Consider the following 27,824-nt stretch of genomic DNA (forward strand, 5'->3'; position numbering starts at 1 on the left):
CTCAGCGCCAGGAATTTGCCTTAAAAGTGTTGGCAAAAGTGGAACATCACTTCAAACGGTCAAAAACAACAACCACAGGTGGCCTAGGCTCTGTCACAGGCTCTTTCAGAGTGGATTATTATAGAGTTTATATAGCGGTTTAGTTGGACTTGCTTTTGAGCTCCGTAAATATAAAGTTTTGTGAAATAATCAAAGAAAAAAAGTCACCTTCATACAGAGTAGTCTCTGCTGTTCAAGTCTTGTCGCGATTTTGAGGCCGTTTTGCTGTGTTTCAGCTTAACTTCCTAGCACTACCAAATAAGAGGAAAGGTAGGAAGCTCTGCCTCACACACGCTCACCAAAATCACTCAAAAAACACACTTGAATAATACCCCTTGAATCAAAACTTGGCAGCACGAAAGCCAAATAGTTCCCCTTCAAGGTCACTAAAAGAAATCCCACAAAAGTTGGGTTGTCGAGCAACCAACCCAGCGAAAATCTCAAATTGACCGCCATTTCAACGCCATTCAAATTGGCGACTTTTTCATCCCTGTCGGCGCTCGCGCGAGCAAACGCAATTATCAGCGGTAGCTATAACGGATCATGAGCAAATATCGATCTTATAGAATCCAGATTTTTAAATGTGCAAGAACGCGCATGGAATTGCTAAACTCACGAAAGCTATTGCATGAAAACAAGTCCGGTGACCCCTTCTTTTTACTGTTCCAGTATAATAATAACGTCGAAAGGAATCATCAGAAAAAAAAAAAACTAGAAAATTCTGCGGAAGGAAATTTGCGATGTGTGAAAATTGCTTTTTTTTCTAGATTTTCTGAAATTCCACTCGGTAGAATTTTTTTAAAATCTTTGTGCATTCTCAAGTGCCAAAAGCAATCACTGAAAAAAATCACGGGGTCGCCGGGTTAGTTTTCGAATTATTTAAGCCACAAGCTAAAAACTGCGTCTGAATTAGCCTACGAAAGCTTTGCCATAGATACTGCTAGTGACGGAATGACACCTATTTTTGGATAACCGATGATTATAAAATTCAACCCCGTAAAAGTGTTTAACTGGCCTTGATCAGTCTTTCTGTTGTATTCTTTTAAAGATACAAACCATCAAAAAGATGAAAACCGGTACGAGCCACCTTTTAAACAATCGTACAATAATGCTATTTATATTGGAATTCGTTGCACCTATATAATAACATTTTTGTTCTCAGAAGATAGAGGCCAGAGGGCCTTCTGACCCACAATGTTGAATAACTCAAATCGGGTTGGTATCTTCTTGTGCGTCATTGATCTTTTTAAACTTAATATAAATTGCAAGTATATTAGTTCTTAAAAATATTCCTGGTGACATGTAAGTACAAATCAATGGTATTTGATTGTATTGTAGTTTGTTCCATTATTCGTGAATCTTAGTTGGTAAGTAAGTTTTTTATTTCAGTGCAGATTACGTTGCCTTACAGATTTGATTAAAGGGGCTACAGTACGGTTTTTTCTTAAAGAAGAACTTGGCCTAAAAATTCTCCAGTTAATTATTGGTTAATCCTGTTTTGATCTTCATGCTCCCTCCTATTTTATCAAAACTGTTATTAATAGTCACCTATAAGTCTGAGCATTTTTGGAGATTTAAGGTCAATTCGCCACCGCAAAACTGGCCATCCCAAAACTTGCCACTACCCAGAGACAAATTGCCATTGGAGGCGATTTGACTCAAACATTATGTGTAGCCTCTTGTGTGAAAATGTAAGAGTATATATTTGCAAAAAGGAAAGGTTCTCTGCAGTTATGTGTATCATCTCAAATATGGAACATAACAAAAGAAGATATGTAGATATCAAGAAGATCGTGATCAGTTTGCAATCAATGAAACCAGTAATATTGCAAGCAGGAAGTGATTTTCGCAGATACTGATTGAATCGTATGAAATTTACATCAAGTAGAAGTATAACGCAACACATAAAGTACTTACAAATACAACAAAGGTTACACTAATAGACTGTTTTGCAATTCTCAGAATATCATTTTGCAGCTCCTTTACAACGGCTGCTTGTTTTTAGCTATTTTAGCTGCACTGTATGTTTCATCATCATCATTTTCAGTCTTATTTCCTAGTAAGACTTATTGTTCAGGCTCAAGCTTGTTCATTCTTTTATGTTATCCTCCCTCCTTTTGATCTTTCTTTCTTCCTCTTTTTACAATACCAGGAATACCATGATTAGTTCTGATAATCTTGAAATATACCCATACCCTGACATTTTGTGCGTGTTTGTCATATCTAGACGGTCCTGATAAGGATCTATGGCTGATCTTCAGATGTCAATAAGACAATGGACTTAATTTACTCACTCTTAAACATTAAAAATTTGTTGCTTTCTGTTTTTTTAAGTACCCTGGCCACACAGAATTGTAGTGATGGGTAGAATCCAGTTTAGGGACCAAAGAGAAGAGGTAGGTTTTGTGCCCTTGAATTCTTGAAACATGTTCATCCATAAAATACAGAAAGAAAGAATGGAATGTGTCATTCATAAGTCAGACATGTAGAAAAACAATAACAACAACGAAAAAAACAAATGAAGTAACTTTCCAATGATCATTTAGTATTGGGTCAAGTGCTCTTTGAGTGAGATGTAAAAATGGGATACTTTATATGATTTTTAACATATATGTATATGAACTACGAAGTTGTTAGTGTAAAAGAGATGTTTTTAAAGAATTGAAACGTGCTTTCCATTATTCAGTATCTTTCTTTTGAGAAGGATGAGGAAGTGTGTATTGAAAGTGTTACTGGGGTGTGTATTTGAGCAGGCAATTGCTGCCATAATTCTATCAAAAGAAAAGACCACATTATTATGAACAACTTTTACAAACATCAAGTGTAGGATAATTATACCCTTGGAGAATTTACCAGCACCATCTCTATTATCAATATGATTTCTATGTCTCTGTAAGGAAAAATCAGCACTTATGGAGCTTTAGCTCCATCCAGCAGTGTCTCTTTGTGGGTGTTTTGAGGGTGGTGTTGGTAATGTATTCAATATACTCTTGTGTAACTTTAAGTTACACACTTTGCTTCTTTACGCAACATCCACATGTTTTGAGAATTCCAGGACAATGGGATGTGTCTAAAACGAAGACCCAAAAGCGAAGACCTAAGACCTAAGACCCACTGGTCTAAAACGAAGACCCTGTGGTCTAAAACGAAGACCCTGTGGTCTAAAACGAAGACCCTGTAGTCTAAAACGAAGACCCTGTGGTCCAAAACGGAGACCCTGTGGTCTAAAACGAAGACCCTGTGGTCTAAAACGAAGACCCTGTGGTCTAAAACGAAGACCTGTGGTCTAAAACGAAGACCCACTGGTCTAAAACGAAGACCCACTGGTCTAAAACGAAGACCCACAGGTATAAAATAAGACCTGCTGGTCTAAAACGAAGACCCACTGGTCTAAAACGAAGAGCCATTGTTCTAAAAACCCTTTTTTTCAAGGAAAAGCTATACACTAAACTAAAATGCTCTCATTTCTGTGGCGCATAACTTAAAATGTTATCTTTGCGCGCGACCACCTTGACAGTTACGTTAGCTCAGTCGGTACAACACGTGTCAAAGCAATTAAATTCTAAGAATATAGAAATATGCGTTTTAGGGCCTGTTCGCACTACACCGAAAAATTTGGTTTGGTACTTGCAAAAAATTGAAAATTTTGTATCGGCGAATTTTTTTTTTTCGTAATATAACGTTTGCACTTAAGACGTGCGAATTATTTGTGTAACCACAAATGTTAATCAATCAAAATAGGTACCGAGACTTCGTGACAGTGCGTTCCTTTGATGTCGTACCCGGTCAAAGGCTGTCGCAAAGCAAAATGCCTCCGCGAAATGCTTTAATCGCCCTTCTTTGCTGTTTGCTTGCCATGCAAAACCTGATTATGACCAGTCATCAGTTACTTCTGGTTTTGTTGGGAAGGATTCGGCTTTTACGGATCCTGGAGACTTTAATACTCTTTCTTCGGCATGAGGAGATGTTGGTCGAGTCAAGTCGCGCGCTAAGGTAACATTTTAATTTATGCGCTACAGAAATGAGAGCATTTTAGCTTAGTGTATAGCCTTTCCTTGTTCAAAAGGTTTTTAGAACAATGGATCTTCGTTTTAGACCAGTGGGTCTTCGTTTTAAACCACAGGGTCTTCGTTTTAGACCACAGGGTCTTCGTTTTAGACCACAGGGTCTTCGTTTTAGACCACAGGGTCTTCGTTTTAGACCACAGGGTCTTCGTTTTAGATCACAGGGTCTTCGTTTTAAACCACAGGGTCTTCGTTTTAGACCAGTGGGTCTTAGGTCTTAGGTATTCGCTTTTGGGTCTTCGTTTTAGACACATCCAGGACATTTGCCTTATCAAGGCCACTGATTGTAATACAGTTAAACCTCTCCACAATGGCCACCTTGAGGACAGAAGAAAGTGGCCATCATGGGGAGGTAGGGGTGTTATGTATGGACAGCCTGCTGGGACCAAAAAATTGGCCACAGGGGAGAGGTGGCATCGTATAGAGGTGGCTATTAGTGGAGGTTCGACTGTATATTCTAGAACGAGACAGCCAGTGTTGTTATGGTAAAAATGCCACTCAGTAACAAAGTTTTAGCTCACTGAGACTTGCTCTTTGTGCGATGATTTCTGACCATTGCTCAAAAAATGTTATCATTGGGAGCCTTTCCTTGCATTCTTTTTTGTTTTTGTATGAGTGATAAAATCATTCAATCTTTATCGTTGTATTTTAAAATATTATATGACCTGATGCTATTTTAGAATTACCTAATTAAAGCAAATTCTACAAAGTACGGGATCAAGTCATGGAGATACCAGGCTGCCCGACTATGGAACACTACTCCTAATAATTTAAGATATATTGATGGCTACCACAGTTTTAAACATGGACTCAAGGAGCTTGACCTTGCAAGTTTATAGTCCCTTATTTGCAATTTAACTTAGTTTTAACGTAGCTCCATATACAATATCATTTTAAGCACTTTTATAAAGTTGCAAGTTTATAGACCTTTTTTGCAATTCAACCTAGTTTTTATAAGTTTAATAGTTCTATAATTTTTTGCAGTTCCTTGATACTACATCATTTTATACACTTTTATATAGCTTTTAGGTTTATTTATTTATCTTTTCTTTCGTGACTGATCTGTATACTAGTTAACAAATGGTAAACACCACAGCGTACACTAATGAGTTATGGATGCACGCGAGAGGTTGCTAAGCACGAAAGAAGCGTAAGAGTCGCGCGAGGCGATAGCAGAGAGCGACTCTAGCTTCATGAGTGCTTAACAAACCTCCCAAGTGCATCCATAACTCAATAGTGTACGCTGTGGTGTTTATCATTTGTTTTATAACATAACATTGATACATCGTAGCTAAAGAGTTCTCTTTTATTTAACAAATCTTATGTGACCAGAAAATACCAGCGCGCGCGGAAAAATTGTTTTTGCATGTGCTCACGTCAGCAGCATGCACCCATGGGCAAATAGGGGACGCTGAATTGACCAATCGGAGCGCGCGCTTTACTTTGGTTATATTATAACTTCATATAGCTAAGTGTCAGCCACATTTACAGAGTATGTATGTATGAGTATATGAGACTTTGAGTAATCCTATTTTTTAAGGATAATCAGTTGTGTGAATCAATTAAAAATTATTGAAAGAAAACCACTGCATTGTATAAGCTAGACCATAGATAAAAGATTTTTTTTCCAATTTCTTTTGAATTGTATGACAGATTATGTAGGGAAGAAAAGACAGTGTGCAGTCACTGAATAAATAACAACCGGTAACTGTAGTTTAATAAGGATTAGAGGTTGATAAAAGTTTGACTTCTTATCTTTAGGACCCTGATTGGTACAGAGCTTCAAACTCTGAGGGAAGGAAGGGATTGATACCTTACAGTCATGTCGCTTTTCAAACAATTAAAAATTTATTATTGTCGTAGGAATTTATTATGTTGTAGGAAAACAATTAAAATTTTATTATTGTCCTTATTTGGAACAAAAGTAATTTTTAGATCACTCACTTACAGTACTGACAATACCCAAAGGTAGTCAACCACAAGACACTTAGTCATAAGTCTGCAAATATGGACTTTTTTTGGTTAATAGTCTCCTTGAACTGAGCAACATTTTTGCAAATTGCATTGATGTTGATTGTTATATCTTAACAAAGTGCAATCCATCTGGTGAATCTTCCTCCCTCAAATGGTTTGGATGAAGACATACTGATTAAGTAGGTGTATGGAATGTTGGATGTCCATCTGCTTGAAAGCCTGTATTTGGTCTTTTTTGGTTTTTTTTGAGATCATGACTTTTGGTATAAGATAGGCCTACATTTTAATTATGCATTACAGATTGTTGTCAACGAGTAAAAAGGCCCTAAAAAGTTTGTTTGTGCGTACTTTTCTAAGGTCTGATGGCAAGAGAGAATATGCTGAAAATCTCCTGACAATTCAATTAAGCTTCAAAACGAATGATTACCCTGATGCTCTTCCTCGAACAATTTGTGCTGTTCTTAATTCTGGGGGTGGGGTAATGAAATTGGAGATTAAAGATTGCCATGATATGGAAAGATTTGATAAATTTTGGTAAAGTTTGGAAAACAAATGCTTGGATTTCATGATAAGACCAGTTTCTTTTAATGATGTATTTGATAGGGATGTTGAAAAGAACGGTGAACAAATTGAAGTGCTCCTTTTTATTGGGGCGCCAGGTCATTGGTGCACTTTGAAGTCTAACTTGTACGAAGCTCAAGATGCCAAAAATCCAGAGGCTTCGTTTCTAGACACTCTTCGTTTATTAAATGTTCAACCAAATGATGAACCAAAAGACTAACTAAAAAATTTAATCCAAAGTCTTCGCAAATTTCCCGCAGAAGTATTTTTGAATGAGAAGATTTTATTTCCCGAGTCGAAACAAATACAATTTAAGTGCTTCACATCTGTCAAGCCATTACTGCATAAAGATAACAGTAATCACACGAAGCCATTTAAAAGACAGATTTCTGCATTTGCCAATACTAGTGGAGGAATAATCTTTCTTGGAGTAGATGACAATGGTTAAGTAATAGGTGAAGATCTAAGTAAGAAAGAAAACACCATAAATGCTGTGCAGCAAAGAATAAAGTCGCTCATTGAAGAAATGAAATGGCCTTCCCCTTGTGAATGGAACAGTTTTTGGGACTTGAAATTCTTTACAGTTGATGGCAAAGAAAACTTCTTTGTTATAGCAATATATGTGGCATATGTGAAAGGAGGTGTGTTTACAAAGTACCCAGAAAGTTATGAGTTAAGGCTTGAGGAAGATGGTCAGGAAAGAATTTGTAGAGTTGAACTGAATTTGACAAGTGGAAGAAACAGGTGTTATGTGGGATGGATACCCTGCAATTGGATCGCGGCAAAGGATAGGTACCTTCCCCTAAACTAATCATAGGTGGTGACATAATTAAACAAGTTAGCTCAGTGAAATCTTTGGGTGTACATATAGACGAAAACCTTTCATGGAATATGCACATTGAAAAAATAGCCAAGAAAATCGCATCGGGCATTGGAGCAATTAAACGTTGTAGGCCTTTTGTTAATCGAACCACGCTTGAGTCCGTTTTCAATGTCTTAGTTCAACCGTACTTTAATTACTGCAGCGAGGTCTGGGGGCATTGTAACAAGGGTCTTTCGAATAAGCTCCAAAAGTTGCAAAACCAGGCTGCCCGTATTCTGACCTTCTCCAGTTATGACACAAGCGCTGATCCTCTTTTTGTGCAACTTAACTGGAGACGGTTAGATACTCAGCGACAAATACAAGTGGCCACCATGGTCTATAAATCTATACATGGTCTTGCGCCCGACCATCTTGGTTCTCTTTTCCCTAAATATGATCCTCCATATAATCTAAGGAACTCTGAAAACAAACTAGCTGTTCCATTGCCCCGCACCGATTTCCTGAAAAATAGCTTTAGCTATAACGGTGCGGTTATCTGGAATAGCTTGTCCCCTGAATTGCGGCAAGCAAAATCACTTCAATCCTTCCGAAATGGTTGTCGCAATTTCTTCGTCTGAATCGACAAAACACACACAGCATCTGTGTAAAGCAGAATTTCTTTATTTTTTTCTATTTCACTTTTAAATTTTAGATCATGTTTATATAGATTAAAATAGATTGTAACTGTAATAATAGATTGTAATAATATTATCATTTTATCTGATAGATTTACCGTGTCTAAATAAAAATAAAGTTCAAGTTCAAGTTCAAGTTCAAGTTCAATATGAAAGTGTAGGTAAGAACTAGAGAACAAAGAGCAGAATACCTCTGAGAACACTCGTTACATATACCCTGCATGTAGATTTTCATTAAATTAATTGAGATTTCCAAACTACTCCTTAGCGCATTCAGCTCTTTGCTTAAAAGGATGAGAAAATAGCTAAACTTGTTCGCGCATTTAATTAGTAACCTCCACTTGGACCGTGAACGTCTTATACACATTCATCCAGTTTTACCATAATGCGTCGCAATTTTGTGCAGAGATTCAGTTCGACGGAAGCAATCGCCGACATTTCTTGAAGTATTTTCTTTTTTGAGGGCTCTTTGGGTTACAGTGTAATGGGAATTTTTCTTAGTTATGACGTTGTAAAGCGAACTGCACATAAGTAAAAAAAAAAATTAACCAATTTTTTTAACCCATATGAATTTGCTTCTTTTTAACTGAAATTTTTAGGTAGTAAAAGAGTATTATTATACTTTATCGTACAAAAGTTTTGTTTCTTTTTATAGCTGTTCAAATAGAGATTAAAAAGATAAGGCACCTTTCCCATTCGAAAGGAGTTCTGATTTCTGTTAAGTGTTCTGCCGAGCAGATTTTGGAAGGGTTCTTTAAAGGTAAGTGTAAAAGACAAATCGGATCTTCAAAATTGAGTCATCCAGCTTCAAGGCTTATCCCTGTAAACCTCTAAATTTTATTAATTCCAGAAATAATTGAAGCATATCATGGTGGACTATACACGGGCCCTTTGGGGCAACTTGTTAAACCATCAGCTGGGGTTTCAGTAACTTTTTTTTAATTATCGCTGGCAGCGCCCGTGGGCATTATGAAGCGAATCATGTGCTCTGATTGGCTTGCCCGCTTTTGACCTAACTTTGACCTAACGCTTGGTCAACAACGCATATTTCCATAAGCGGCTGCCAACTGTGTTATGGACGGCTGTAACCGGGACCGTTAGGCTAAACCCAGACACAATAACCTACTTCCAAACTAAGCAGACTGGTGATAGTCATGACGAGTTTCGTGGGCAGAAGCAAACCGCCAGTAACCAGGTTACATTGAAACTCCCGCATTTGGCATGATCACCCAGCCGCTGAGGTGGACTTATTTGACCGTCTGGAAACACATGGAAAGGACTTTTGGTCTAAGAAAGACATAAGGAATATAACTGTCCCATGGCCCGCTATCCAAGCACCAGCTACAGTATCTTTGCATGCGCTGTGGCTTTTAAGTTGAAGATAGTGTTCTTGCCATACTAACGTATGTCTTTCTTTTCTTTACTCTTCAATTCAAGTTTGTGCAGACTGTCCTATAACACCCGAGGGTTTTGAAAAGAACCTTCCGGACCACGCAGCACGAAAATTCATTAAAGAGATACAACAACAGTGCTCAAGTTCCCGCGGTCCTGGGCTTCTTGTGGGGTCCCGTTCATTTCTTGCCTCTATAAACAACAAGGGTGAAGATGTTAGAGGGAGCCTTCCAGTTGGTGTCATCTGCGACCTCCTCCTATTCAACAGTAACGCGGGAGGACTCCTTCTTTTCACTGTGTGCGACCCAGTCGAAGACGACGAGCAGCTCCACGCTTACAGTCACACTACCGCCAAAGCCCTAAAAAGATTTCTGGTTGTGCTTGGAGGCTGCCTTGAAAAGTTTTGCATCATCCCTCAAGTGCATGTGTTACATAGGCTTACACAAAAAGTGCATCGAATGCGATACCCCAATCAATACCAGCTAGCTGGGGACGATAAAAAGGTAAACAAAATTCTGGAGTCGTTGGTGAACGTTCTGGCGGTAGTGCCTTCTACCCTTTCAAGTAAAATGGGTATCAGCTTCTTCAACCTCTTAACCATGGAGCAGTTCAGACTGGTACACCAGGAAATTGACCGTTTTAAGGAACTGTGGATAAAGGGTGTAGCCGGAACCGGTAAGACGGTTGTAACACTTGAGTTCATCAAGGAACTTCGAAATCGTGATCCCAGCCTGCGAAAAGAAGAAATTCTCTTTGTGTGCGAGAACGTTGGACTTAAAGAACAAATGAGGTAAGTTTAGGAAAGAAAATTATCAACATCGCAGCAGGCAAACAGCTCTAACAACAACAACAACAACACAAGACAAATGATATTTGAATTAAATGTCAATAATATTTTGGACCAAGGTAGGAAGTAAATGTAACATATTATTTGTTCTCGATCTTGGTTTCCTTTTTTGAGAGGTAGTCTTGAGATGACTCCGAGCATTATGGTTGATTCTTACTTGGTTGGGAGTTTTTCATACGGACCATTAAAGCCACGAGTCCTGTATTTCATGTTGTCTGAAGCTGAACAATTCAAAATTTGCGACTGAAATCAAATGTATACATTTCTATTCTCCCAAACAACAACAATAAGGATTTCAAGTTATTGGTGTCTTAATTGCGACGAAGGTGGAATGGCTAATCGTAGCAAGGCTATGAGAATCAGGGGAAAAATTAATATTACATGTTAAAATCACATATGTGACCAAGACAGTATTTCTCCTTACAATAATAATACAATATCAGCAAAATAGGAAACCAAGATCGAGAACAAATAATATATGTTACATTTACTTCCTACCTTGGTCCAAAATATTATTGACCTTTAATTCAAATATCATTTGTCTCGTGTTGTTGTTGTTGTTAGAACTGTTTGCCTGCTGCGATGTTGATAATTTCAATTTAATTTCAATAATTGAATAATTTCAATGTTGATAATTTCAATAATGGGATTAATTGTTGATCCAATACCAAATTCTCCTTTCTAATATCATAAGAATTGTATTGTAGATGGTAGGGAGAATTACTAATGAGATCTTACGAGTGAGAGGGTTAAGTCAGCCTTTTTGCCCCCCCCTCCCCCCAAAACAATGTTGTATCGTGATTCGATGAACTTTTAGGTTCATACAGACAACATTGAATAAGGGAGGGAGGTTGTGATTCTGTCGGATACACTCAGTAAAGACTCGTTGTTGCACTCAGTCACTTTATTCGCTTGTTTTTGTAAAGCAAAAGATCAACTGAAAATAGATCACCAAACGTTAACCGATTCGGTGCACTTAGAACGTAACAGGATATTGAAAAGCGAAACGATATAAAATGAATTTACGTACCAACATTTGCGGCTCTAGTTCTCGAGAGGATATCCAAAGACGTGCGCTCACCAACGCGACTAATTGTTTACTAAAGGGGGTAAGTGAAGGTGTAGTCTGATCGTCCGAGTGAGTGTAGTCCTGAGAAGGGCTGTTGTCGGTGGTAGTGACTGACGTTTCGACAACCTGTGCGGAAGTCATCATCAGAGTGAAGTGTCATTGACTCTGATGATGACTTCCGCGCAGGTTGTCGAAACGTCAGTCACTACCACCGACAACAGTCCTTCTCAGGACTACGTTCACCCGGACGATCAGACTACACCTTCACATGTTACCCCCGGGTTCAAACCATTTACTGCATAAAGGGGGTAAGTTTCTAAAGAAACCGTGGTGCTGCGTCGGTGGGGGTGACAAGGTAATTTGGTAATATCAACTTAGTTGAAATTGTAAATTGGCCACCGAAAAGAGTTAAAAAACTGCCGTTTCGAGCGTTAGCCCTTCGTCAGAGCGAATGGAGGAATTGTGGGTTGTGTGTGGGTTTATATGCAGAAAGTGAAGCTATGCTATTGGTTGGGGCATGGCGACGAGAAAAACACGAATAAATTATTAGAATGAAAAGCGTCCGTTGATGCCTGTGGGATTAAGAGGGCCGATTTGGAAGATGAACTTTTGTTCGGGAGTTTTGCGGCTTTCCGAGCTACCTAAATGTAAGGAAAGACCGCAGATTGCTATTTGTTGCTTAGAATGATTAGGTAGATTAAGGTGTCTAGCCACTGGTTTTGATGCGTCCTTGTCATTCCTTTCTACGTCGCGAAGGTGTTCTCGGAATCGGTCACCTAGTCGTCTTACTGTTTCGCCAATGTCTAGCTTTTTGCAATAAGTGCAAGTTATGCAATAGATGACGTTGGCTGAGGTGCACGTGAAGTGATCGGTGATCGTAATGGATCGTTTGGGTCCCGATATTTTTTTCAGCATTGCGAATGAAAGGACAAGTTTTGCATCGTGCGCGAGCGCATTTAAAAGTGCCGGGTTGGTCATTAGTTTGTAATGATCTTCTGACCAAAAAATTGCCTATGTCTTTGTCGCGTTTGAATGAAATGAGTGGAGGTTGCAAAAAGATAGTGCCAGTCTCTGGATCGTTTTGAAGTAATTTAAAGCTTTTAAGAATAATGGATTTAACTGAGTGGTTGTGAGGACGAAGTGTGAGGGTACATCCTCACAACCACTAACAAAAAGTATAGTTGTTGTTTTTTCTCACAATGTAATCACTTCCGACGTGTATATCTGCTCATTTTCAGGCGACAGCGTCACCTAGAAGCAGCCTTACAATTCGTTGACAAATCATGTTTGAACAGTCTTATTTATGTGAATAACACTCCTTTGTATACCACAAGACCCCTGTTACCGTGACGTCATAATCTTTATCGATCTTATTACAGTATATGAAACGTGATTAGTAAACAATTATTTTGTAAAATCAACTAAGTTGAAATTGTGAATTGGCCACCGTAAGGAGTTAAAAAACAACAACTATACTTTTGTTAGCGGGAAAAGTTTGGATTTCACTTAAAGAAATTTTGGTCACTTTCTTGTTTGTTTTTCCTTGATTTAAGTGACTAGTACTGTGCGGTACAGGAAACCTTTGATATATTTTGGTAAACTATTTTTTAGAATATCGGTGATTTTGTTATCATTTTCGAGCGGTACATTCATCAAAATAGCTTCAAGTGAAATACTTTCTATTTTTTTCACATTTCAGCACACATGGAGTATGTACATGTCTCTGCCGTAAAGGCTTCATGTTGAAGAGGGGCCATACGCCTGAAAAAGTCAAACATGTCATAATGGACGAGGTCCAAAGTTTTAGGGATGAAGACCGCTGCCCACCGGAACACTACAGCTGGTTAGAATTTGCGAGAATGCTGGTAAGGCAGCAATCAGAAGATGATGATGACGATGATGATGTGGGATACTTGTGGCTTTTTATTGACATTAATCAAGTAAACCACTATTTTCCAACGGGCATTCCGGATGTAAAAAAGCAAAAACCATCCTTCGTTTTGACGCAAGTCATTAGAAATTCTAAGAGAATTTTTGATTATGCTGTTAACGAAATTAAACTTTCCAGTGAAATTAAGATCGGGCATGATTTTGAGGGTGAAGAGGTTGCGATTGAAACTTACCAGGAAGGTGAGCAGATTCCTAAATTAAAGTCAGTTGTTCAATCCATCCTTAGTAAAGGGTACTGTATAGATGACATTGCTATTCTTTATAGCATGCAAAGAGAAATACCTCAGGATCTTGAACACGAACTCGATCTAGGGAAAATTGTTACAGCTGAAGAAAATTCCTCTGAACATCTTGTAGTGAGCACGTTTCGTAAGTATAGTGGGCTAGAGAGACCTGTAGTAATACTTGTTAATCTAATGGGGTCGCTCCCATTCAATAGTCGCCCATACGAATCCATGTATTGTTCGGCAACACGTGCTATGGTTAAACTTGTCATTTTGAATCAGTCTGATAACTAAATGTCGTGAACTGTGTTAAATGTTTGCAAAAGGAGCAATTAGGGTTGTTTGTTTTTTTGTTTTTGCTACCACAGTGCGTGGAGTCTAGTTCACTTGTGCCTATGTGATATACATTTTAGTTTCAGTTTTTATCTGAATATTGTCTCAAACAAAACAAACTAGCGATTTTCAATTGTGATCGACTGCAAATTTTATTTTGCACTTAATGATTGTATCTCGGCTTACAGTACAGCTGCTGTTTTTAACGGAGTACTTAACAGTCTTTTCTCGTGCAGCACTTGATTTTTTTCGAACTAGACAGTATCTAGCATAGTTCACGAAACTTTCCTATGTTGCACCTTAAAAGAAGGAAATGCAAGTAGATTATTTTAGAGGCGCACACATCACCCTCAACTCCTCCATTCGCTCTGACGAAGGGCTAATGCTCGAAACGTCAGCCTTTTAACTCTTTACGGTGGCCATTATGCTATTTCAACCTACTTGATGTAACCAAATTATTTTATTGGCGCTATAGGATGGTATGGTTGGTGTTACGTAACAGCAAACAATATAGCTCGTTAGAATTCGTATTTTAAGTCTATGTTGCTGTAGTTTCTAGAGAATCAAGCCTGGATCACGTCACACTTTTAATATGAATCACATTTAATTTTTACAGTCTAGTTTGTTGCAACTCTTGAATGTTTAGTGCATCCCAAAATGTGCTGTTATTCAATCTCTATGCGTTGTGTAGAACTTCAATTGTTTTAACATCAGGACAATTAATATGTATCAGTAAATGTATATAGAAGGTGTTTTAGGTATCATTGTGGTTGTTTCTACACACTAAACAGAGAAATGACATTAACTGAAGTAAAGCATTATATAATACGTGAAATAATATTGTCTTTGTCTGTGCATTCCTTTGAACGAGCAGGGATAGCGGAGCTGAGAAGCTTTAGCCCCCACCGCCACCCTCTAACTTTATGCGGGGACAACATTTTACTTTTTTTTTTAGTGTGAGTTACGCATGATGAAGAAAAGAGGAAGGAAGAGAAAAGAAAAGTCAGGTTCGCCACAGATTATTCCATGAGATCGCAATTTCAAATTTTTTGTGGGGGATGGCATCAGACTCCCAACAAACTCAATCCCTTGGTACTCACTTCCAAGTCTTCCCTCCTCCCAGTTGAAAGTAGGCTCTTCCGTCCTAGAATTGGATTAACCTAGAAGGAGTTTGCGGAAGAATTGCAATTTTAGGCCTTCCCGCCTAAAAACAAGAACTTGGTAAAACGCCATTCATTCTTAGCAAGAATTCAAAATTTTTTCACACAAGTGTCAAGAGAAATTGGCAGAGACATCATTTATTGCTGGAATTGGGTAGTTTTTTTCCTATCCTTCTAATTACTAGAGCGAGACGCGCTGGTGTCTCAGAAATATGGCTACCCTGACTTAACGGCGCACGTATGGGTTTAGAGGTACGAATTTAGGTCCTTGTCATCGATCGCGATCACGAATTATAATTTTATCAGTGGCTTTTTGTCTCCTTCGTAAAAAAAAATGCATACGTGCAAATAAACTTCGCGGGGAAATTTCAACGCCGCCTTAATTTAAGCAATAGAAACGCTCTAACCTGGCATAAGTTCGTAACCTGTGAGGGCGTTTAATCGTTATATGGGGAGGGTGGGGGGGGGGGGAGGGAGCGTCTCGGGCAAACTATCTCTTGGCGTCGGTAGATAGTGTCAATATTCGATGGAAACAAAAAAGAAATCGTACTGGCAAATTTCCTTTTTAAACGTTATTCCCTCTACCCTCGATGAATAAACTATTCTAATAAGTTTGATGTTCGATATACCCCGTCATTCTCGACTCTAAGTATTCCGTATCACAAAATAATTTTTTTTACCATCTTTCCCGTGCCCCTTTAACTATTCCTTTCACTCGCTTTTTCCCGCTAGCCCTACTTTATATTTTAAAACTTTACATTTTCCTTCATGTATGTGTATTCAGGGTGTAATGTCCCTTCATCGTCAGCAATTTTCCGACCCCCCCCCTCTAATACTCGACCCATTTCCTGTCAAGCTGCAGTGCGATCTTCGCTCGTCTACATTAGTCTACGGAAGTCGTTGTCTTGAGGTTTGTGGAATCTAAAGGAAAGGACCGGATTGTCCTAGATTGTTCATCAAAGGATTCAAACAATTCACTACCGTTGTTCCTGGTAGCAGCTAGGCCGTAGGGTAAGTATTAAGGCGAATAGACAAGTTCAGACTGAGTCCACAATCGGAACTTCATTAACGCTTACTCGGCTCAACCTTTGGCGAGATCTTGATGGAATGAGGCTTCTCTGGCCGTGTACTCTGGGTTTCAAGTTTACTGAGTTCAAATTTCCGTGGGTTCCTAATAGACTAGGAGTTGAGAGTAACTTTTTTTTTAACTAGAGAAAGGAATCGTCCTCAAGTACTTCCGTGTGTTCACATGTAGCTTGTATGTGTTCGATAGATAGGTTGACATTCAAGAGTTCGGGATTGTATCACAAGGCAAATGGAAATTTCGTTATCGAGTGGAATTTGATCGACCCGATCCATTTTAAGTCTAACGCGTTTCTCTTGTCTTTTTTTAAAACTTTTTGGCCGCCAAATAATAAAGTAATAAGCAATCAATTAGTGCATACAACTACAGTAACTGTACCATGATGTTTGTTCGTAGTAATCTTTTGTGCTCACTTTCGAATTTTTTCCTTCCCGTTCCATTCCCCTCAATGTATTTCCCAACTAGTCCAGATACAGCAAGCGTGCGTAATTAAACAATCATACAATAATGTCATTTATATTGGAACTCGTTGTACCTATATAATAATTTTTTATTCTCTGCAGGTAGAGGCCAGAGGGCCTTCTGACCCACAATGTCGAATAACTCAAATCGGGTTGGTATCTTTTATACTAATTTATACTAATTTATGCGAGTATATTTGTTTTTCAAAATATTCCTGATGACATGTAATTATAAATCAGTGGTGTTTAATTTATTATATTTTGTTCTATTATTCTTGAATATTGGGAGGTAAGTATTCTATTTACAGTGCATATTACGTTGCCTGCACGGTTATTTTCTTAATAAAGAAGAACTTGGGCCTAAAATTTTCAAGTTAAACATAGGTTAATTCTGTTTTGATCTTCTAGCCTAGCAATTGTTTTTTCCTTTCTGCTTGTTCTTGGTAGTCACCTCTAAATTTGAGGTAGTGCAGGTTTATGGTCTATTCACTGCCACAAAATTGGCCACCATAAAACATGCCACCACTCAAAGTCAAATAGCCATTGGTGGTGATTTGACTCAAACGTTATTTGTAGCCCCCATGTGAAACAGACATCAAATGAAAGCTAAGATGTAAAAGTATATTGCATTAAACACGAAGGTGCGCTATAAAAGGAGCCTTATGTCCCACTGGACCATTTGTCAATCAACCGTCGTGTGCTGTAGAACTCTTAGAGTCAAGTCAGCTTGAGCTACAGCTACTCCAAAGCAGTGAACAGCGGGCGCATTCCTCAAAATTGTTTTATGTCTTCATCACAATACAAGAATTTTTGAGATTTGTATTTCCTTTCTCCAATGGAAACTGTCTTTATTTGTGGCGGTAAATTTGAGATCGAATTAGGTGGTTCACACGTTACCTCATGCCACCATGCTGGTGGAAGTAAACAATAGATATCTCATTTGCTCCTTTTGTTCGTCTACCAGCATTTGAATTTGACCCGCACACGTCAACGGTGAGTGACAAATGAGCCTAGGTCTTCCCAGGGAAGACTTCCTTATATAGTGCGCCTTCATGTTTAAGGGAAAGGGTCTCAAAAGCTATGTATAGCATCTCAATTGTGGAACATAAAGCAGAGTAAAATATTTAGATATCATCAAGATTAAGATTAGTTTGTAATCAGTGAAATCAGTTATACTGGCAGATTGATTTTGACTGAGTGATTTTCTTCAAGTGATTTTTGCAGATATTAATTGTATCGCAGTAAATGGTTTAATTGTATCATATGAAGTTAACATCAATAAAGGCCAAGAAGTAGATGTACATTTGCCACACTTAAAGCGTGTACAAATACAGCAAAGTTTATACTAATGGACCATTTTGCAAGTCTCAGAATACCATTTTGCAGCTCCTTTACAATGGCTGCTTGTTTTTAGCTATTTTAGCTGTATTATATGGGTCATCATCATCATTTTCTTTTTTCCAAGGGAGACTTATTGTTCAGACTCAAGCTTGTTCATTCTTTTATGTTATCCTTCCTCCTCTTCATCTTTCTTTCTCCCACTTTTTATGATATCAGGAATACCATGACTAGTTCTGATAAATTCCCATACCCTTACATTTTGGGTCTTTTTGTCATTTCCAGATGGTCCTGATAGGGATCTATGGCTGATTGCTAGGTGTCAATAAGGCAGTGGACTTAATTTTCCTGACTGTACCATTAATAGTTGGTTGATTTCTGTATTTTCAGGTACCCTGGTCTCGCGGAACTGAAGTGGTGGGTAAATTCCAGTTTAAGGGCCGGACAGGAGAGGTAGGTTTTGTGCCCTTGGATGCTTGAAACATTCATAAAAAAACACAAAGATAAAATGGAATGTCTCGTTCATATTTTAGAAGTGTAGTACAAAAAAAGACATGAAATAAGTACCTGATGATCATGAGTATTTGGTCAAGTGCTCTTTCAGTGAGTTATAAAAATTACGGATAGGATACTTCAAATGATTTTTAACTTATATGTATATGAACTAGGAAGTTGTAGGTATAAGAAACATGTTTTTTAAAGAATTAAAGTGTGCTCTCTGTTATTCAGGATCTTCCTTTTGAAAAGGGTGAGGTGCTGTGTATTGAAAGTGTTACTCGGGTGAGTATGTGACCAGACAATTTCTGCCACAGTTCTATCAAAAGAACTCACTACATTATTACGAATGACTTTGTACAAACATTAAGTGAAGGATAATTTCCTAGATAACCAGCACCATCTCAATTATTCATCAATATGGTTTCTATCCCTCTGTAAGGAATCCACACTTTTTGAGCTTTGATCAGCTCCATCATTGAGTGTTTTGCTTTGTGCTTCTCTTTGTGGGTGTTTTCAGAGTGGTGTTGGTAATTGTATTCAAAGTACTACTGGCAGAGAGGTGGCCATGCCAGAGAGGTGGCCATTTGCGGAGATTTGACTGTATATTCTAGAATGAGACAGCTATTACTGTAATGGTAAAAGTACCTCTCAGTAACAAAGTTTTAGCTTATCAAGACTTGTTTTTTGTGCAATGATTTCTGGCTATTGCCAAAATAGTGTAATCATTGGAAGCCTTTGTCAAGTTAGGAATATCCTTGCTTTGTTTTTATAAGAGTGACAAAATCATTCTATCTTTATAGTTGCATTAAAAAATATTATATGGCCTGAGTATGAGACTTTGACTAATCCTATTTTTTTAGAGTTATCAGCTGTGGGAATGAATAGAAATAATTGAAAAATACCACTGTATTGTGTAAGCTAGAGCATAGATCTAACATAATTCCTGCCAATATTTATTATTAAATTGTATGACATTATGTAGAGAAGAAAAGACTGTGTGCAGTCACTTAATAAAATAACTAACTGTAGTTTAATTAGGACAAAAGGTTGATATAAGTTTGACTTCTTATCTTTAGGACCCCAATTGGTACAGAGCTTCAAACTCCGTTGGACAGATAGGAATGATACCTTACAATTATGTTGAGGAAAGTAAGAGAGCTGTAAAACTTCATGCAATGCCGTAAGTTGAGATTTTTTTTGTTAAGATTGCCACCGGTAATAGGATTTTCACTCATTTCTAAGAACTTCAAGGAACATTCAGTTGCAAATTCACACTAAGACAGAAAACACAGGTATGAAACAAGAATAATTAATATGTAATAAATAAATATATCCATAAAAATGAGAGGGTTCAATCAGTGATTCTATGGGAAGCCAAGGTACTGAGTGGAAAGGTGAATGTTTGATTAAAACAGTTGGTAATATAGACATTGTTTTGTTTCTTTCAGATGGTTTCATGGCAAGTTCTCTAGACAACAGGCTGAAGAACTCCTTGACCCTTATGATGAGGGCTTGTTTCTGGTTAGAGAAAGTGTCAATTACCAGGGAGACTATTCTCTTTCTGTTTGGTAGGTGATGAAAAATGATCTTCTCTCTGATGATTAATGATGGAAATAATGGTTACATGATGGATTTTTAAGACCCTTTATGTGCTATAAGGGATAATTATTGTGTCCATGTTTTTGATACATGTATATACTGTATTAACCCTTTCTCTCCCAAGATCTGAATTTAAATTCTGCGCTCTAGATCCTACACATTTCTGTGTAGATTAGTGTGGAGAATTTGGTGTTAGATCTACCTGATATGTTTTAGTATTCTCATTACCTGTTTGTTGAATAGTGTATGGATATTATAGGGAGAAGTTACATGTGAATCACTTCTGGGAGTTTAAGGGTTAAATACCCCCCTAGGATAAGTTTGATTCTAATGAGATGTGTGTTGTTCAATGGAATTTCATCAGCTGTGGTGGCAAAGTTGAACACTACAGAGTAAGGTACACAGATGACAACAAACTCACTGTGGATGATGATGTCTATTTTGAAAATCTCACAAAACTTGTGGAGGTATGTGCTGTGTAAAGTCACACTGTTTACTTTTGATTAATGCATCCATGCATAGTGTTTGTTTGTTTTGGAAACAGCCCATTTCGGGTATTTTTTAAATTTTTGTTCAGCCATTTTTTTCTGTATTTTTTTTTTAAATGGTAGGTGACCTGAGTGGATCATTAATTTTTCTTGGTTTTTCGCTATTCACAGAAGAGAAATGACTAACTTGATAATCTTCAAGGAATGCCAGGTGCAATTTATATTTCCTCCTTTATTGTTTAGCATTATGAAAAGGATGCAGATGGGCTTTGTACAAGACTGGCCAAACCCTTGAAGAAGAAAGGAGGAAACTATGATTTTTCTGTTGATCCAGAATCATTTGAAAAAGGTGCACAAAAAATTGCTTAAAATCAGATATTTAGGTACGCTAAACTGTTAGTTTTTGCTAGATTAATGTCAGACTGCCACATTTCAAGTTTGTCAAAAAGTTTTCCTGATGATGTTGTTTTGAGAAAATTGTGTTGTTTGTAAACTTTGAATTTGTTACTACTGACAGTAATGATTTCATCAAAATGTACTGTTCAACCTGCACAATTTACAAGTATAGCATGAATTTAAATTGCGGCCTTTGTTTGGTTTTCTCTATCAGAGGGCTGGTCTATACAACGCAGGGAATTGTGTCTTGGAAAGTCTATTGGAAAAGGAGAGTTTGGAGGTATGACTTACAACTTTCAGCAGAAAGACCTGGTTTGTGATCTGACAATGTTGATCTTACAAATTTTCTTGGGCATTAATGGTAAAAATATTTAGGTTTAGATGGAATTCTTTTACTGGAAATTCCCCTGAGTCAAACTGAAAATTCAAATAAAATTCTTTTTTTAAGTTTTTAGTGATGAATTATTAAAACATTGGTGTTGTATTTAATTCAGATGTTCTTCAAGCTGAGTACAGAGGAAAGAAAGTAGCTGTCAAGTCCCTGTTAAATGACACTCATGCCGCTCAGACCTTCCTAGCAGAAGCTTCCATCATGACGTATGTTTGGATCTTATTGTAGACCATTTCAGCTGCAATCATGATGTTTTGACAGAAGTATATCTTTGATCACCAATACTTTTTACAACTTACAAGTAAAGATTGGATGTCACTTTGCCTACATGACCTTGCATTGTGCATTTAGCTTTCTCCATAAGCCATCATCATTTTCTTTTACCTCATACCCTTTCCTGAGCCTTTTACTATCTCTACTCACTAATGTAAGTACCAGGGAGCTTATCTTCATTCAATGTCATTTACAATATGGTTTACACATCCTTTGTTTGTTGTTGTTTTTTTTTTTGCAGGAATCTGAATCACAAAAACCTTGTTAAATTAATAGGTGTATCAGTTGGAAAACCTATTTACATTGTAACAGAATTTTGTGGGAAAGTAAGTGAAAAGTGTACCTTTTTGATAACAACTATGTGGTCTTATGTCCACTTTCAGCAACCCAGTATGCATTTGTTGTATAGTTTGAATGAAACAGAAGTTCTTGTTAGATCATACCTTTAATTCCTGAGAATAGAATTGAAGCTGTTTTCAACCTTTTCCTGTTACTTCAATCCCCAGGGAAGTTTAGTAGAATACCTAAGAACAAGAGGAAGGACTGTGATAGGACAGAAGGACCTAGTAGGATTTGGAAGGTAAACTTTCACACTTGACATGAATTAACAGGGTTCGTACGCATCTTGAAAACCCTTGAATTTCAGGAGGCCGATTTTAAGGCCTTGAAAGTACTTGAATTTCGCTTTGGATCCTTGAAAGTCCTTGATTTTTTATTGAACAACATTGAAAAATATCTGCTTTCGTTTTGCACCATTAGTAAACCCAAAACATAGATGTTCACAGAAACATTTTTCTTGGTTTTGAGGTAAAATTGTTGTTACAAAAAGTCCTTGAAATTTCTAAGTAGGGTCCTGGAAAGTCCTTGGAAAGTCCTTGAATCTTTGGCCTGAAAAAGTGTACGAACCCTGAATTTAATGAAAAAATAAGTTAACTGTGTGAAGACATGAACAGAGGGAGATGCAATGACAGTTGATTTTTCCTGATGTAGTCATTTTCCTTTTGTATAAGTGGGAGAGTGAGCGGGACCTCAGGTTAAGAGGTGTTTGTTCCCTGCCTGGGTGATTTTGTTATATTCTTGGGCAAGACAGTGTACTCTCCCAGTGCCTCACTCCATTCCCATGCAAGGGTTGAAAATGGTAGCAGATCAGAGAACTGGTGGGAAAACCTGACAAACTATAGGGGGGGGGGGCATTGGACTGTGCATCCCATCCAGGGATAGTAGAGATTCTTGAAGTGGATTCATGTACAGAAACAAGGAAAGAATGATACACAGATGACAACAAACTCACCATGAATGATGTTGTCTTTTTCAGTGTAAGCAGCTTGGCCTTACCTTTTTTTTCGGTGCTTGACTAAATACTTTGAAGTTCTCTTTAGCTTATTTAATATGCACTATTTTCCTTAAACAGGGATGTTGCTGCTGGTATGGAGTATTTAGAGTCAAAGAATTTGGTCCACAGGTATGTGATGCCTCTTTAGCCTCCATTTTAGTGTTAAGGCAGGGTGTCAAGTTCCTATTTTTTCCTATTTTTGGGGGGGTTTTACTAGGTACACAGAAACATTTTGAAATATTTGAAATAAAATTGCAAATAAAATTTATTAATTCTACAAAAAACTGAAGCTTCATGTCAAAAAAGACCAGTTTGAAACCTTTATGAGTGATTTTCTTCTGAAACTAGTGCCCAGACTTTCTCAGTGCTTTTGATAACATGCAAGGGATTCTGGGAGGTTCATTTGCATGTATGTGCATTTGCCATGTTGAAGTGGGGCTGCAATGTATTATGGATGTATGTCATGGTGCCTGTTGAATATTAAAGCATTGGGTTGTGGAACAAGAGTTTCTGTTGGGAGTGTTAAGAGGAGAAGAAATCCTCCTGTTTTTTTTTTTTTTTTTTTTTTTCCTATTTTGGAGTGAGAATTCCCATTTATTTCCTAGTTTTTGGACACTGTCATTCCTATTTTCTTACTTTCTAAGTGTCATTTTTCACTTGACACCTGTTAAGGGTACTTACTAAAATAGTATGCTATGCTTTCATTATCTTTGAGACTGGATTGAAAGAACTAGTCTAAGAACTGCTTGTCTGAGATATTCATGATTAATGATGATGATTATAGTACCAATCAATAAAGTAAAATTGTCATTTTTTTCTTTTAAACATGAGAGCTGCTTTAGGTCTAGGTTGTAAACTCCCACCCACGCTGCTTGATTTGGCCTTATTTTACAGTTTCTCTCAAGTCAGATAGTGGTATGCACAAGAATGTCCATTGCTTAAGACAGAAGTAAAGAAGTCATCTGTGCCATGATTGCACCTCTTTCTGTAAATCACCCAATACATTATAGATAATTTTTTTTATAGGAAGTAAAGAATAATTCTACTGTTTGATGTTGTAATTTATCTCCAGGGACTTGGCTGCTAGGAATGTTTTAATACATGAAGATGGCACAGCAAAGGTATGTCTTTTGTTGTATTTTGTTCTTTGCTATGGTAGTGGTCATCATTTAGAGGACCATTGTTATTTTTTAATTGGAACTGCAAACCGGGTAACTTAAAGTTTGCAGCCCATTCAATCCATATTTGTTATCTGAGATGAAAGTCAATAAGTGTCTACGAGTGTCTTTCTACCGTGGCAGGTGTCAGATTTTGGACTTGCACGTGAAGCCAACTTTAATTTAGAAGGAGGAAAGTTCCCTATCAAGTGGACAGCACCTGAAGCCATCAAACATGGGGTATGTTGAACTAAATATGTTAAGTGCTCTAATAAGCTAAGAAACTGATCAATGAAACATTGACCATTATTTACACTTCTTGATTAGCTCACATGAAACACAATGAAACCATGCACACTGAGTACTTTGCAGGTTTTGATTAATTAGGGGAGAGGAGGGACATCAGCTCATAAGAGAGTGTTGAATGTTAAGAAACCCTCCAATGGTTTCTAAAAGGGGTTCGATTGAGTGGATTAAACCACACACAATAAACACATGTAGTCTAACATGGTGGACCCCCACAAGAACAGGGAGTGTCGATTTAATGCCCAAACATTCAAACCGCTGACAATACATGATAGAAAGGTGATGTTAACTGGATGCCCGAAGTTTTAACTAGGGGGCATAGAGAGGATACCTGTTAAGCTCATAAGAAAATTTGCAACACAGAGTTTATCAATTTCAGCCAAAGTACAGACAACTAATTGAAAATCCCTGTTTGGTAATTTACTACCTGCAATGAAGTTGCTTAGGTATGAAACTGACAAAGAGGCATGGTTGTAACCAAACTCTTATCAGTGCACTTCCTGTGTTTAATTTCAGAGATTTTCAACACAGTCTGATGTGTGGAGTTATGGTATTTTACTATGGGAACTGTTTTCATTTGGTAGGACTCCATACCCCAGAGTGGTAAGTGATGCAAGATTTAGCTCTTTCACTGTTTCTTTGTTGCACCGGACAAAGCCTGTTCCAGGCATTCAGTTAGTAAAACAAATCATGATCATCATTGATGGGAAACTGCATGATAGTTGGATTGTGTAATAAACACCAGGAATGTTAAGTTGTGTATCTATTAATTTTTTCAGCACATAGATAGTGTGATGGATAAAATTGAAAGTGGGTACCGCATGGAGTGTCCAGATGGATGCCCAAGTAAAGTTTATGAAGTGATGAGAGATTGCTGGGACATCAATCCAAGTCAACGACCAACATTCCACAAAATATACACAACCCTAGAGCAGGTTCATCGATCATTTTTACCTGTTGGAAACTGATGCTTTCTTCTTGAGTTATATCTACTTTTTGGTAATTAGACCAAAGCTTTCAGAGTGAGAAATGTTTTGATTGTCAATGTCAGTCTATCTTTTCTTGGTGAAAAAAGTTTAATTATTAACTCAATGAAGTGGTTGCATCTCATTTCACTTCCACCCAGAATTTTGAAGAAATTTATGACCATGTTGCCTTAGTTTTGTGTTTCAATTTTTTTTCTTCTACTTGATTAGGAAAGTTTCTTTTGTTAGTCTTGGCAAGAAAATAAATTTGTAAAGTTAGCATTCAATTTTTATTTATCTTTGAATTTCTATGTTGAAACAATAGCTATTGCTTAGCCAATAAACAAATGGGTAATTGATGCAATATTGATATGGAAATGACAACATGCCTAGGTAATAGTATATATCAGATTTTTTGTTAGACATCTGTGAAATATTTATCTGATTCATTTTCCACATCAGCTAGAGATGTAATTTTAGTGATAGACAAAAATGAAAGAAGACTAACATGCATAAATCATATGATTTTCTTTTGTTCTATTGATTTGCTCACCCCAAATAGTTCATCTAATCAAGCAGTGTTTTTATCTCTTTTTACCCTTAAGGGATGAAGTCAGAATTTAGAATTTAGCTCCAAACTCGACAATTTCTTACCAATCCTCCAAAGTTAGTGACAGTTTTTGTAACTATAAGGACTTAAAATGTATATTTAATGAACCTTGGAAATCAGTGTCTATTTTATACACAAATAGTACTTTTGACTCTAAAGCATTTAAGCAGTTGAGCTGCAAATGTGTAGGTCTAAAAGTAGTGATGAGTAAATGTTTGCTTGTTGGATGTTACTGGGTAAAGAGAAGAAAGTTACATATAACTTATTAATCAGTTCCCTCAACAATATCCTTGCATTATTTGGCAAACTATTGATAGTATGTCACTTAGATATTACAAATCAAATTCTTTTAGCTACTTTTAAAGACAATTATGGTAATCCAAAGAAAGACACAATGCTACGACGCAGTTTAAAGATTTATTTTTGAAACTTTTAAGACTTATAGCAACTGTATTAAATCTGACCTCACAGCACAGCCTGCTGCTGTGTTGAAAGAGATGCATTCAGGGCCTAATTGCATGTATGTTGTAAGTCAAAGAGATACTTTAGGAGCAGGAAGCTTTTCTAGGTGCCCCATAGATAAAGGCAGGCTCTACAGAAAAATAACAGGTTCACAAGCAAAGTTTTTGAAGTAAGGAGGTGTTGAGGGGTGTAAGAGAATGTAAAATGGGCAATGAAGGCAGATAATGTTAAGTTGCCCCTGTTTTGGTGATTGGATCTTGTTGCTTTTGTTATTCCGAGGACTGATGACTATTTGCAATTATTATTTGCCAGATTACAAGCTAAGGCTAAACACTGGCACATCTCATTGGTTCTCTTTGATAGAATGGGAAAAAAAAGCTGTTGTAGGTTTTGATCTGTGGTTTAGCAACATTTTTTTCTCACTTAAGAGCAATTTAAGTAATAATGGAAGTAGATAAATTAGTTTCACATTTTTAATCATCTGTAGTAATTTCAACTATATTCATATCCTTTAATCCTTTGATCTTCCAATCACATGGTAACCTAGTTCAAATTGAATCATTGGAAACCAACCAATGCATTGTTTCTTTTTTGATTCACATAAATGATTTGCCACAAGAACTAATTTTAGACCATGGAAATTTTTGGTCGCTCTGTTGACATTGCTCTGTTAACATTGGTGAAATCTCAATGTTTGAATATTGAGCATCAGCAGATATAAGTGAAAAAAATCAGTGTTAAGTTCTTTGCACATCCAATACTTTGTAAAGGAAGAATCATTTAGCTTGAAGAACTTAAAAGTTGTACAAAACTAAAATATATGGAAGGAATATTACTTTAAACTTCATAGCAGTGTTATTATTCTATGCCTTAATCTGGAAGTTTAAATAATTTTATTGTAAGCTGTGTTTATCCTTTGTCACCATCCATAATATCCATTTTTTTAAATTTATTAGGATTAGCAATTCTCTGACCATCTTAAAAATTGTTTCTATTGAAAAGTAAGTTCAATCTGATACTTCTTAGACTAATTTTAAACTTTAAAAAAATTTTGGAGTCTTCAGTTTTTGTAAAGCATGTAAAAAAATGTAATTTTTATAGCATATCTTCATTTAATTGTTGTAGTTCTGTCTTTGGTTATTCTAATTTTTTAAGTTGTCATGGATATGGAAGCTATTTTTTATACACAAGTGTTTATATGAATAAAGAACAACAGTTCTATAGGGTGAGTGATATGTGTGTTTGATTGAGGGAGGGTTATCATTGCATTTGATTTATTTAGACTTACAGAGTGTGCTATCTAAAGTGTACTCTGAGTTTGATCTGATTTGTGGCAAAACTGAGTGATGGGGA

General features: G+C 37.1%; 2 protein-coding genes and 1 pseudogene across 2 annotated transcripts; all 3 read left to right on the plus strand.

The window, feature by feature from the left end:
* Positions 1–6,200: 6,200 nt before the first annotated feature.
* Positions 6,201–7,430, plus strand: LOC148733476 (schlafen family member 1-like; annotated as a pseudogene).
* Positions 7,431–8,284: 854 nt separating this feature from the next.
* LOC111322886 (schlafen family member 9-like) lies at positions 8,285–14,788 on the plus strand. Its single transcript, XM_088757996.1, has 4 exons — positions 8,285–8,292; positions 8,747–8,895; positions 9,573–10,317; positions 13,143–14,788. The coding sequence occupies exons 1-4, from the start codon at positions 8,285–8,287 to the stop codon at positions 13,909–13,911; spliced, it is 1,671 nt and encodes a 556-aa protein (XP_088614122.1). The 3' UTR covers positions 13,912–14,788.
* Positions 14,789–15,951: 1,163 nt separating this feature from the next.
* On the plus strand, positions 15,952–27,700 carry LOC111322895 (tyrosine-protein kinase CSK). Its single transcript, XM_022926111.2, has 17 exons — positions 15,952–16,121; positions 16,758–16,807; positions 18,384–18,446; positions 18,723–18,773; positions 19,568–19,671; positions 19,940–20,059; positions 20,455–20,557; positions 20,822–20,927; positions 21,189–21,254; positions 21,469–21,571; positions 21,880–21,964; positions 22,145–22,218; positions 23,050–23,100; positions 24,044–24,092; positions 24,273–24,368; positions 24,951–25,037; positions 25,214–27,700. Exons 2-17 carry the CDS (start codon positions 16,787–16,789, stop codon positions 25,400–25,402), a joined length of 1,368 nt encoding a protein of 455 aa, XP_022781846.2. The 5' UTR covers positions 15,952–16,121; positions 16,758–16,786; the 3' UTR covers positions 25,403–27,700.
* The last annotated feature ends 124 nt before the right edge of the window (positions 27,701–27,824 follow it).

Source organism: Stylophora pistillata, chromosome 4 (genome assembly GCF_964205215.1).
Source record: "Stylophora pistillata chromosome 4, jaStyPist1.2, whole genome shotgun sequence".
NCBI lineage: Eukaryota > Metazoa > Cnidaria > Anthozoa > Scleractinia > Pocilloporidae > Stylophora > Stylophora pistillata.